We start from the raw sequence: 13,178 nt of genomic DNA on the forward strand, positions 1-13,178 counted from the left end.
ATCAGATGACTATCAGAATACAAAACTATTGTTAAGGATGAGTTTGACTTCTGTAGAGCTGTCCCTCTTACTCCTTGAGCTGATGTGATATTTACCTTTTCAGGCCACACTTTTTTTTTTATTTCAGACTGTTTCCCCATGTGATAGTGAAACTCATGGGGACTCATAGTGAAACTCATGTCTGATGGGGACAGAAGTAAAATAATAATCATAAAAGATTAAGACCTAAGAAAGTCAGAGGACACACTACACTGGAAAGATACTTTAAAAAATCCTTCGTGATTAAAAATTGAACAATTAAAATGTGTGGGCACACGTGTTCAAGCATCCAGTAAATGAAATTATCTGTTCTTTAAAAGTGCTATCCCAGTAGATTTGCCATGTTCTGGTTGTAGACACCTTTGATTTCAGTTTAATTCTGTATGTTAGTGAGTGTTGGCTTATGAAAGAAATATGTTAAGTGAGGACTGTCTATTAGATTACTCTGAAGCATGTCCATTTTCAAATGTTCGACATGTCAAGCGTTTGAAATATTAACAGGAATACGTGTGGGATTTACATGCCTAGAAAAGGATCAGCCATCAGCCTGAAAAAACGATTAATTCTTCAGTTTAACTTTGTGTTTGGACTTTCTCTGAACATTGTTCTGTGTGTTTTGTTCACCTGAATCTCTTACAATGAGCGTTTAACTTCTTTACAACATGAAATGATTTTGGTGGTTTTATTTAGCAGAAGGAACTCCACATATAAAAGCATATGATGAAGAGAGTGTGGCCTCTCTCAGTACCACACAGGATGAGACACAAGACAGTTTCCAGATGAACAATGGGACACCAAATTCCAATTATCTCCTACAAGGTGGATACATGTTGGCTGCATCCTACTGGCCAAAGGCAAGTTTATAATGCAACTTTGAAAACCAGAGTAGTAGTAGAAGTTGGGCTGTGACATTCGTGTTCAGTTAAATATGTTAAAACTGTGAAGCAGGATAAATAGATGTAGGATTTGAATTTTAGGAACTTTCAGTTGCTGTTATGTTTGCTTCTGGAACATGCATTTAAATCTAAATACTACTTTTCATAATTTTTGAATATTCATTTTGAGAAGAGGAGCATAATTTTCATGTCACAGGTGCTTGGCACATTGTGAAAAATTACATTCAAAGTGTAAAAAATTGCCTTTTATCAAATATAGAGAAGAGTCTTGAACTTGGCAAAAGTGTTTGCTTACAGAACTTGTAATTTTAGCATTCACATGTTTTATTTGACTGTCAATTGTGAAATTATCAGAAAACCCAGTCCTTTCTGGAGTCTTTGTATACTTAGCTGAGTTCACTGGAACTTGAGATCTCTGTATTATGGAGGTGTGTGAAGTCTTCGGTGTCTGCAGAATGGGAATGGGGAATAATGGGGTTTCAAAAGCTAAGAGGAGACATGAATAAAAGTCTGTAGGTTTTAGTTTTATAAATGCTGTTTTCTGTACATTGTGGTGCTGTTCATGGGTTCAGATCCTGCTACCAATGAGTCAAAGCCAGACCTACAAATACTGCTTCATTGGTTACCATAACTTCCCTTTAAGAACCAGTAAGATAATGTATTTCAAGCATTTGCAGGCCCCAGACCTTGTACAGATTTATTTACAGGTAGGTAGTGAAATTAAGTACAGAAATTTCCAGTCAATCAGTGCAAATCCAGGCACTTCAAACTCTTAATAAGTCCAAGTCCAGTGATAAAAGTGATGTCATTTCTCTTCTTTTTAGAATTAAAAGATAATACATAAATATAACGCACGCCCTGTTGGTAGGCGTTGCTCTTACAAAACTGTTTTCTCTGGGTTTTAGGATCGAGTTATGATTAATCGGCTCGACAGCATTTGTCAAACAGTGCTGAAAGGTAAATGGCCCTCAGCCAGGAGGAGCTATGACAGCAACACGGTGGCATCTTTCTACACAACCAAACTGCTGGATAGTTCCGGTGCAGCTGCAGATTACAGTGAGCCCAGTGCTCCCACACCCCCTCTTGCAGGTGTTAAAGAAGAATATGATCAGTCACCACAGATGTCAAAGGTGAAGAAGCATGTACGAGAAAAGGAGTTTACAGTGAAAATCAATGACGTATGTTTATTTTTATTGCCCTAGGACCTGGTTGCGATTGCGGTGTGCGGCATGCTTTACCTGCAAGTGGCTGCCTGCTCTCACTCTCACTTCCTTCACACACTTGTTTGTGGGTATTTGGGTCTGCTGCTTCTGGGCATTGAGTGTTTGGGTTTTGGGTTTGGTTTTTGGGGGAGGGATTTTTTTGTGGTGTTTTGATTTTTTTTTTTTTTTAATTTGCATAAGCCACTGGAAGAAATCATTATTTTTCTGTCTGAATTCAATTTTTGCCCTTCTGGTGCCTCCTCAGACAGCCTCATGCTGTTTCTAAGAAATCTGGTTAGTACAAAAAGGTATTTCTGTTGTTCAGCTTTTTTTTAAACATTTCAGCATATCCTCTCCAGCAAGCACTTTGTTATTTCATGGCCTTTTAGAGGATTATAGGAAAATTTCCTTGTTTAAATGCAGGCTAGAAGCTTCAAACCCTTTTCTTATCTGCAATTTGAGACATGTTTGTAGCACATAAAAATGTGTGAATGTTTCCTCTTGTAATTGGGTTTGGCATTTTTTTTAGGACTGGAATCAGGAGGTAGAGAGCTGATCAGTGTCTGGATTTTTCAGCTGAGATGAAATTTCTGTTCAAATTTGTGTTTTACATGGAGAAGCAAGACTTATTTTAAGGTCTAATACAATGTTTTCATTCTTCCTCAACTCTACTGGAGTAACAGTTTGAATGTGAGATCCTGATTATGAAGTAGTCATTTCTGCTTCAGAAGAGGCTCTTCTAACCCTGGCATTTATTTAACAGGAAGGTGGTTTGAAATTGACTTTTCAGAAGCAGGGACTGTCCCAGAAAAGACCATTTGAGAGCGATGAAGGTGCTTTGGGTCAGCAGCAATATCTGGCTCGGCTGCGTGAACTCCAGAACGCTTCAGAAACCAGCCTTGTCAACTTCCCAAAATCACTTCCCAAATCAGGTACAGAAAATATCAGGGGCTTAAGGGTTAGTATTAAATCTCATCTTCTGTGTTCTTCTGTTATCTCCACGTATAGGCAATGGAGAGAGATGTTTGCAATGTTACTGTTCTAAACTGCAGTCTGGAGAAATTCTGTCTGGTGTGGAGACTCCAGTTTGGAGCAGAGGAGTCTTCTCTCACAGTGTCAGTTAACTGAAATACTCATTTATTACAATGATGCCATTATACATCACAAACACCCCTCAAAGAAGATTTTAATAATTATTAAGTGCATCAGTGTACCCTAACAGTAATCTGTTTGGCTCAGAACTTAATATGGCTACTTTGTAAGTAAAGATAAAGAGTTCCAGATTTATGCCTGTGCCAGTTTGCATTCTTCAGAATCTTTCCTGTGTCTCATGTAAAGAAACAGTAGAGGACAATAGTCTGGAATCAATTTTTGACTTACAGCCAAAAACTTAGAGCCTATTTTCATAAAGAAAATAACAGTAGGTATACACTGACAGATAAAAATGAGCCTAAAGTCAGCAGTTAACATTTGGATTAAAATACTTGAAATTATTAGAATTGTGTGCTTGATTTAGACCAGCTTCTGATTAAGTGATTAATCTTTTGGGATTGCATACAGATGTGGATAAAAACATTTCCTTTAAAAAAATTACTACCCTTCACTTGCATTTTGTACTTTCTTGGGTTTTTTGCAACATACCATTAAGATCTTGCTAAACATTTATTTAGGGATGTCTGTCTGTGTGTATGTGATGTCAACAGTTTTCAACAGCTCTTGCCTCTGTACAGATTCATTTGGAGGGGGTAGGGGAGGCAGTAATGAAATTTTCACAGTAGAATGGCTTTTCACAGCCTGATATTCATAGTGTTTTGAACAGTCATAAAACTAAAGGCAATTTGTCTTAGCTATTAGATGTAGAAATTGTATGCACTTGCACTATTTCAAGTAATTTTATTTCCTTTTTCTGTTCAGACATGTTTGGTTTTATAAACAAGTATCTGACACTGGTTTTATGGCATCATTTATTAGGTACTTCCAGTCATTTAACAGCCAGTGCCAATGGAGTCATAGTTGACAGTCAGCCTGTAGTCAAAAAGAGACGAGGAAGAAGGAAGAATGTGGAGGGAGTTGATGTCCTCTTTATGAATAGGAATAAACAGCCTAATCATGTAAGTAAACTTGATTTTGTGTCCAAAAAAATAAGATGCAAATTACTGTTAGTGCCTAAAATGTTGACATTCAACAAAAACTTTATTGCTCAAAACTTTTAGGTTTGGGATTTTTTTCTGAAATAGTTCACTGATTGTTTATGACAACACAGATGAGAATTGATGGAGTTTTATTAAATTTACATATATATATATATACACACACACAATATTGATAACTATTCGTAAAATGTAAATTTAATTTAGTTTTGATGGACTTTAATTAACAATGTGTTATTAAAAATTTGGTTTTTTGATCTACCAAAACTTCTGACATCCTTTCCTGTAACATCTGTTACGGGACCTGGTTGCACAGTGACCTGAAGGGGTATCTGTGGCATGAGCAGTCTGCCCAGGTCCTTGAGTCTGTACATAATGATCTGCAGGACTGTGCCCTTCATTGAATCATGCATGAAGTAATTGTGATGGCTTGTTTTCTCTGGAGAATTTAGTCAAATGTTTTTAATTTCTCCAGGTTAATCCAGGTATTAACTCCTGTCAGGTTGCTGCAGGAATAAACCCAGCACTCACTTACACGCAGCCCCAAGGAATACTTGATGCAGAGAGTCCAGTTCCTGTTATTAACCTGAAAGATGGAACAAGGCTTGCAGGTGATGATGCCCCCAAAAGAAAAGATTTAGAAAGGTGGCTTAAAGAACATCCTGGATATGTTGAAGATTCAGGAGCTTGTATTCCTGTGAGTATTCATTCCTTCCAGTTCTGCTTTAGCTAAATAGTAGAATTTCTCAAGTTGTATTTGGATTTGTATTCTGTGTTACAAGGCTTTATTTCTTTGTTCTTCTGTTTTGTTAAGGAAAGAAAAATGTCTGTTTCTTCTCCAGTTCTTTTTGCAAGCCTTTCTTTTTCCTCACAAATGTAATTGCTAAGAAAAGCAATACTAAACCAAGACATTCAATCTTTGTCTAATTTCACCTGAGATTTAAAAAACTGTCTAGGATAAGAAAACTCATATTACCATGATACTGGTGATGGGAGCTGAAAGTGTATAACAGCATATTTAGTGATGTGCAAGAGGATTAAAGACTTTACTGTGGAATGTATCTCATACCTACATTACATTGCTCTGGTAGTGATGTTTGTGTGGGTATCATCATCTCATTTTGTTACCTCTGAATTTGAGATTTGCTAATGTTGAGCAGGATGTAAGAAAATCATGTGTATGACATCTGGAATGACAACTTTGCTTCTCCATAAAGATGTTATAATACAGAACAGCAGCAACATTCCAGACAGCTAAAGCACTGTTAAAAACTGAAAAATGAATAAAAAAAAGCAATGAGGCATCAGAGAGAAGATGCTGTTCACTGAGCTGCTTATTAAATGATTGTGATTAGTAAACTACTATTGTTATTAAAATATTTTTGAAATCTAAGATGACTTGGAATAAATGCCTGACTCGAGAACGTACAGATATCTTACCATTTTTAAAACAGTTATATCAGAAAGGTAACTGGCTTTTAAATTCCTTTATAACAGAGGATGCAGCTGCACGATGGGAGGCCCAAACAAAAAAGACACCGTTGTCGAAACCCTAATAAACTGGATGTTAATAGTTTGACTGGGGAAGAACGTGTTCAGCTCATAAATAGAAGAAATGCAAGAAAGGTATTCGTGGCACTGTTCCCATTTTGATATTCCCCAAATGAAAAGTTACCCAAATGAAGAACTCTTTATGTATTACACTTGCTAAAACTGTACAAGTGTACAGAAAGGTGTTTGTTTTAAAGTTTTGGCACAGAGCAAGAAAGTCAGTTGTAATCTTCCAGTAAATGTTTTTCGAGTGTGAAAATATATAAGGCATGGATAGAAACTTACCCAAGGTTTCTGTTCAAATAGATTGAGCACTCAGTATGGTGCAGCATTTGTGCCATTGAGTCAGACAGAGGCAGGGCCACTAAAATGTGTGCTGTTCTGATCAAAGTGGCAACACTGTCAGAAGTTCAAATTTTGTGTAACCTTCTCATTACTAGTTTTGACACAATTAAAATTATATTGGTAGCACATCCTGCGTGGAAACTTGTCCACTGGATTTGCAGAAATCTTGTGTACTGGATCATTTTGCTTTTGCTTTTTTCAGTTATCTCTGGCATTTGACCTTTACGGTTCACCTGTGTATTGGCTGTCAGTCACATTTCTAGGTGAAACAGTGTAACAGGAGAACAAAAGGAGAATTCTTGTGTAAAAACCCAACAGTGGAAGATGTGAGAGCAGGTGTTGAATTGAAGTTTTTGGAGAGGTGATCAAAGTTTGGGAACAGCATAATGCATTTGAATGGGCAATGGGGAAGGCTAAAAGGCAATATTTAGGAAAGGCAGGCAGAACATTACTGGTGTCTACTGAACAGATTTGGACATGTTTTATTTAAAAGGCAAAAATGAAACAGTGTAAGGTATGAATGTTGCCTCTTTTCTTAGCAAATATGAAGTATTTCCTGATTTTTATCTTCTGCTTCTCAGGTGGGGGGTGCATTTGCTCCCCCTCTGAAAGATTTGTGCAGGTTCTTGAAAGAAAATCCAGAGTATGGAGTGGCTCCTGAATGGGGAGAAGTCGTGAAACAGTCTGTGAGTATTTACAGAATAAGATAACCATGTCGTGAAATGTATCTGAAAAGCAAACAAGGCAAGTAGGAAAAAAGTCATGTCCAAAGGTGTTACATTAAATGTGGAATGTGAGTCAATGTCAGCTTTTTTCCTGCTGGCCTAGTTCAGTAAATGGTTTGCTGTGAGTAGGAGGTAGGGGAGGAACAGTGGCTGGCAACCCCAAGTTAGAGATTTTGTTGAAGGTGCTAAAATGCTGTGACTTTTTCATATCTTAAATACAGCCTTAATGTTTTTTAGGAAAGATATTAGCCTGGGTATTATTTAGGAATAAGAATACTTCCTTAAAGTTACAGTTATGAAGAAAAATTACATAATTTTCAATATTAATTTTAAATATTTATTTTACTTTTTAATTAATTTACTTTTAGTGTGCACCTTTGAGACATTACTACCCTCAATCTTGCCTTGAAGATAAGGACATGTTTTGAACTTGTTCTGAACAAAGTTGTGTTGTACAGTAAAAAATGGTTTCTGTGTAACCTGGTCTAACATGTCAGTTTATTTATACTACACCTTCAGCCTCTGGCAAAGACATGACCAAGTTAAAGTTTTTTCTAATTCACTGTCAACAGAACTTGCAACCTTTCAGTGAAGCTCTAAATGCCAGTCTCTCCAGTACCCTGCTGCAACACTCTGGTAGAAAAACAGATAACTAGGAACAGGATTAGACTGCAGTGAATAGAGGTGGAACTAATAGTAGAATTAGCAATTTAGTAGTTATCCACAGAACAGAACTTGAGTGCTGAATTCCTCTAGATGCAGTAGGCTAATATATATTAGAGATATTTGCTTTTGGGGAAAAAGGTGATTGTAGTATGGAGCTGAGTAATACTTGATCTTAATGATTGCCTTTTTAAATTTTCAGGACAATGCATTTTGTAGGGAATATTAGTGTCCATTGCAATGTTAGGTACAAGGACCTATAGACATGTAGTAATACATGTCTAAATAGAAGTGCTTGAAAATTAATTTAAATTCAGCTTGAGTCTTTGCTCTTTATTCTTAAGTTTATGGATGCAATGAAATATGAGGACACTAAACAGACACTAGCAGTAATAAAAAGGGCTCAGAGATTGTTGATATGTGTGCAACCACACATATTTAACTTTAAATTGAGTAGCTGATTAAACTGTCAAATGATTGCAATGTGATAATATTTCAAAGCAGTGCTGGTTTAGATCTTAGATTGAGCTTGCTCCTATAATGAGCTATATTTGGCTTGATCTCCCAGCAAACCACTAAGGATGAGTGTGTAAGGATAAGCAGAGTGTGAGAAGATCCCTGTGTGGACCTCACTGTGGAAATGGTCCTTCAGACATCTGAGATGTGGTAGCACAAAGTCATCACGCATTCCAGTGAGTTGTCTGGAGAGAAGCTGCTGTGCCGATGTGCCAGAATCATCTTTGACAGTCACTGTACACTTGAGTGTTTCATTTGCTTTTACTTTGCCATCTTTAAGCTCTCAGAATACTAAAAGTACCCACTGTCTCCTGCAGGGGTTTCTCCCGGAGGGTATGTTTGACCGCATCCTCACGGGGCCGGTGGTGCGGGAGGAGGTGAGCCGGAGAGGGAGGCGCCCCAAGAGCGAGATTGCCAAGGCAACCGCAGCTGCCGCCGCGGCCTCGGCCACCAGCGTGTCCGTGAACCCGCTGCTGGCCAACGGATTGATCCCGGGCGTGGATCTGCCCGGGCTCCAGGCCTTACAGCAGAACCTGCAGAACCTGCAGTCGCTGCAAGTGACAGCGGGATTGATGGGAATGCCAGCTGGCCTAGCTGCTGGAGGAGAAGCCAAGAACATGGCTGCCATGTTCCCCATGCTCCTGTCAGGGATGGCTGGATTACCAAACCTGCTGGGCATGGGAGGACTTCTGACCAAGTCTACAGAATCCATTTCGGAGGAGAAAAAGGGAAACGATTCAAAGGAGGTGGATATAAAGAAAGAAAGGACAGAGGATCAAAATACGGATACTGGTGGTGAAAACTCTGTTTCAAGTTCTCCTTCAACATCCTCTGCTGCTGCAGCTGCCAATCCTCTCTCTCTTAACCCTTTACTTTTGTCCAACATACTTTACCCAGGGATGCTTCTCACTCCAGGCCTTAATCTTCATATCCCAGCTTTGTCTCAGTCTAATATTTTTGATGTACAGAACAGTGAAAGCAATGACACAGGCTCAGCCAAGCCCACAGAAGAAAAGGAGGAAAATTCTAGGGTTAGAGATCAGGAAGACAAAGGGGGAACAGAGCCAAGCTCTCACAATGAAAACAGCACAGATGAGGGTTCAGAGAAAGCAGATGCTTCATCTGGATCTGATAGTACATCGTCTTCATCTGAGGATTCGGATTCTAGTGATGAAGACTGACCCCAGACTCTGCACTTAAATTATAAACTGATTTTGAATTTATTCTTTAATTATTTCATTGTAAATAACCCAGTGTTGAGTGCATCAATGATTTACTGACCGAACATTTCAGTATTTGTTTAGAAGTGCAAACTGCTTTCAGAGACGTTTTGCATGTAATATTTCTTGAAGTTCATAAGTTTCTGAACTTGTATGTACTATCAAATACACAATGGTGTAAAATTACAACAAAAGGCATTATAATTTTGTTGGGGGGTTAATTTTATGAAAATAATGCTCAAGTAAGAGCTGTATATTTAATATATTTGCAGTGAACACAGAATACTTTATGCATATTATTGATTTAATTTGAATATAGTTTTACAGCCTCCTTGACACTTATAATTTACAGATCAAAACTCAGCAATAATTTGGGCAGCTAATGAATGTCATGAAAGCTGTAGAATCTACATCACCATCCATTGCTTTAATTACATGAAAATGCTCTAGTGTTGTGATGCACTGCTGTTTCCAATTCAGGTACAAGTGTGTTTAAAAGAAGATAAATTTTTCCCAATCAGCCAATTAAACTGGCTACCTGTTACCTCAGCTGAGTTAGTTTAGGAAGTTTACATTGGTTTCTATTACTTGTTTTCAGGTTTTGTTTTGTTTTCTAAAGACATCCTGTATAGCATGTTAAAATCTGAGTTATTTGAGATATGACTGTTGAGGTTTTCTTTCCCCGTTACTAAAACTGTTCTCTTGGACAGCAGTAAGGGGCAATTAAAACAAAAACTGTCTTATCTCATGCTACTTGGCACCATGTAGATCTATTTAGTTTACACCTTGCAAAGTTTTGGGCTCCCTCTGCAGAATTAAAAGTCCCGAAATGAGGAGTAGTTTCCCCAAGACTCAGAAGAGGCAAACTGTCGTAAAGTGCCACTGAAAAGACCTTTCAACACTGCATAATTCATGTAAAAAATTGTTTGTTTGCTTTGTTTGTGTAGATTTCTATTTGTGTTTTATGTCATAAAACCTCCTGGAGTTCCCAGTTAATAATGGTAAATAAAGTACAGATAGTTTTGAACTCCTTTTGAGTTTAAACTTCTCTGCAGATTTAAATCTGACTAAATATTAAATATTATCCAAAATCATTATTTGGATCTCACTTCCTATATTATGCTGAGTTACCCACTAAAGAAAAAGCACTTTGAATAGTAAGGAAGACAAATTATTCCTAGAAACCACAGTAACAGGGCATAAGGCATCTGTTTAAGTCCAAATCCTTAGAACCCTTTACTATATAAAATCTGTCTAAGATTTGATGTGTGATATGATTCCTCCTTCTTCTTAAGCTGCTATTACTCTGACACGGTCAAGGCCCAGATTCACATTTACAGAACTTCTGAACTGACTGAGACTTCAGTTGACCTTGGTTCCATCATTTGTGGTCCAAGAATAGGCAAGTGTTAAGAGAAAACAGATACAGGTACTAGTGAAAGTCCATGGAAAAAGCTTTACAAAGGGATAAATTTAAAAAGTAAAAAACAAAAACTGTATATTTTGATATAGTTCTGTTGCTTGCTTGTACAGTAAAACAACTGTGTTGTTTTTTATCAAGAACTTTACCAATGAAATATAAGTTTCTATGTGCAAAATAACTAGCCCCATGATTAGAAGCAGTATTAGATGTAATTACACAAGTACCATTTGGATTGTGCTGGTTACGTATTTTCCCAGATAGTATTCTGATTTTTGGCCCTTCATGCAGTGTCTTAGCAATAGTGAAAATCAAAAACTGCCAAGAGAAGGGGGTAGCAATTCTTCAGCATTAAAAAAAAAAAAAAGTATTTCATATTTAATATTTTGCCCTTTGTAATATAGCACTTTTATTTAACTAGGATGCATCTATGAAATAGCCAAAGTTTTACAAGCAGTTATTAACTTCATTTGCTGATGGAGTATGTCAACAATGCCATCACTTCCCACCCTTCCCCCACAAAACAAGTCCTAAATCTTGTGGCTAAAACCTAATTTATATCAGATTTATGAAATAAAGTATTTTCCTATTATGGTCAAGTGAGTTTGGTTACCATTCTAGTGATTCTTTCTATGTAATAAGGCAATTACAGTTTCAAGTAATGAAGGCTGGTGTAGACTTGAACATAATATATTTGGTTTATTTTTCATCAGTTTGAACCAGAAGGGGAAAAAATGTCCCACTATCAGCTAAACTATATGCAAATACGGTTGTATAAAGTTAAGGGTTATAAGGAAACCTCAGTAGAATTACACTAATACTGAAGTTAAAATTAAAAGGATATCCAAGGTGATGATAAAGTGTGTGTTGGTAGTTACTAAAAAAAAAAAACCTTAGCTGTTATTGCCTTGTATTTCTATCCCTTGTTTCAGGCTTCATGATCCAAGTCTTAGTCCAGGTTTTTTTTGGACATTTGCAATATTTGCCAGTTGTGTTCTGTGTAGTCTGAATTTGCTTTCTGTAGTTGAACGAGCGTCTTAAAAAGTCATTTGTAATTTATTGAATTACTTTCTATGATGTTCTATAGAGCAAATGGAAGTTTAATTATTTTTTATTAAACATATTCTTTGACTACCCGTGATGTCGGCCTCAATATGTGAAAGTAATGCTGTGTAAGGATTAAACATGCATCTTCCAGCAGCAGGTTAAGTTTCAGTGCTAAGCTTTAAAACTGAAATTATTCTTAAGGTCTTGAAAAAAAATCACAAACAAGCCAGAGATGTAACATGCACCATCCCCTGCTCAAGACCATGTTCTGCTCTTGTATAATTTTACAGGGACTCAATTCCCTCTAATTCTCTTGTCTTACAAACAAAATAAGCTGTTGTTCAGCATTTCAGTACTCATGGTTCAGAAGGAATATACGGTCTAGGTTCTGGTCCAAAAGTTGCCTGAATTTTGAATAATGATGCATCTGATGTTGCAGGGTAAGCACCTGAGCAGTGAGGTACCTTTTGAATCTTTCTTTCTAAAACTTTACATTACTTCCCACATGTTTATTACATCTTTTCATTATGTACACGGTGCTTATAATTGCCGTTTTTCTTATATTTCACACAGGGCACAGACTATTCTGAACCTGAGTTGTCTCCTGATTGTCCGGTGCCACCTTGTTTCAACCTGCCATTGCTTATGAGTGATTCAGTGATATCCTCCTTATTTATTTCAGTCTGAATTTGTCTTCATATCTTGATCATCCTTTCTGAGCTTCTGCTTCCACAGATCTGCACACAGGTGATAAAAACGCACATGCACGTGAGCCCTGTTCTCAAGTTCTCCCGTTTCTTTTTTCCCTGGAAGTCCTGCAGAATCCCTAGTAGTACTTTTAAAATTTATTTTTAGAGTCTATAAATTGAAATACAAGTAGGATCTATTTTTCAATGAAACTATTTCCAAGGAACCAGGCACTATATTGGTGGTTAATTTCTTTCACTCCTTTGAATTTTTTTGAAATGGTATCTGGATGTGGTGATTAGATGAGACTGTTTAACAAGGTGTGCCACCCAAATTCCTGTCCTATTTGTTATATTTGGTCTCTGAGAAAATTATTTCCTCCATGTTATTTAGTAATATTTTTTTCATTGGTTGCTCTGTATGACAGTGTTGATAGGCCATCAGAATGAAGGTTTAGTTCTTACTACCTGCATTTAAGCTGTAGTGAGATGAGGTGTGTCTGGTGTACAGGGTTAATATAAAGGGATCTGCAGCGTAGTGTTACATGAAATTATTTGTGGTGTGCAAGTTACTATCATTTAATTGTATAAATGGTTTCTGATCTAGTTCTAGTACACCTGTAATTATCTTCTATGTGAGCAGGCTGTCTCGGTGCAATGTGGGATTTACACTGCTGTAGTTGGCCAACATTTAAAATCTTACATCTGTACGTTGTTG

The 13,178-nt window shown here is 37.2% G+C and overlaps 1 protein-coding gene across 5 annotated transcripts in view; it reads left to right on the forward strand.

The window, feature by feature from the left end:
- The window catches only part of CHD9 (chromodomain helicase DNA binding protein 9), an 86,191-nt gene extending 74,330 nt beyond the window's left edge, over positions 1 to 11,861 (forward strand). For 4 of the 5 annotated variants that reach the window (XM_032700755.1, XM_032700756.1, XM_032700759.1 and 1 more), the window contains 8 exons: positions 730 to 893; positions 1,841 to 2,113; positions 2,901 to 3,069; positions 4,109 to 4,248; positions 4,763 to 4,984; positions 5,785 to 5,913; positions 6,765 to 6,869; positions 8,405 to 11,861. In XM_032700755.1, the coding sequence (XP_032556646.1) occupies positions 730 to 893; positions 1,841 to 2,113; positions 2,901 to 3,069; positions 4,109 to 4,248; positions 4,763 to 4,984; positions 5,785 to 5,913; positions 6,765 to 6,869; positions 8,405 to 9,268 (2,066 nt within the window). In that variant the 3' untranslated portion in view covers positions 9,269 to 11,861. The remainder of the gene's footprint in view (positions 1 to 729; positions 894 to 1,840; positions 2,114 to 2,900; positions 3,070 to 4,108; positions 4,249 to 4,762; positions 4,985 to 5,784; positions 5,914 to 6,764; positions 6,870 to 8,404) is intronic. The other variant, XM_032700757.1, reaches the window with a different exon arrangement.
- Positions 11,862 to 13,178: the final 1,317 nt, after the last annotated feature.

This window comes from Chiroxiphia lanceolata, chromosome 13 (assembly GCF_009829145.1).
Source record: "Chiroxiphia lanceolata isolate bChiLan1 chromosome 13, bChiLan1.pri, whole genome shotgun sequence".
In the NCBI taxonomy this organism is placed as follows: domain Eukaryota; kingdom Metazoa; phylum Chordata; class Aves; order Passeriformes; family Pipridae; genus Chiroxiphia; species Chiroxiphia lanceolata.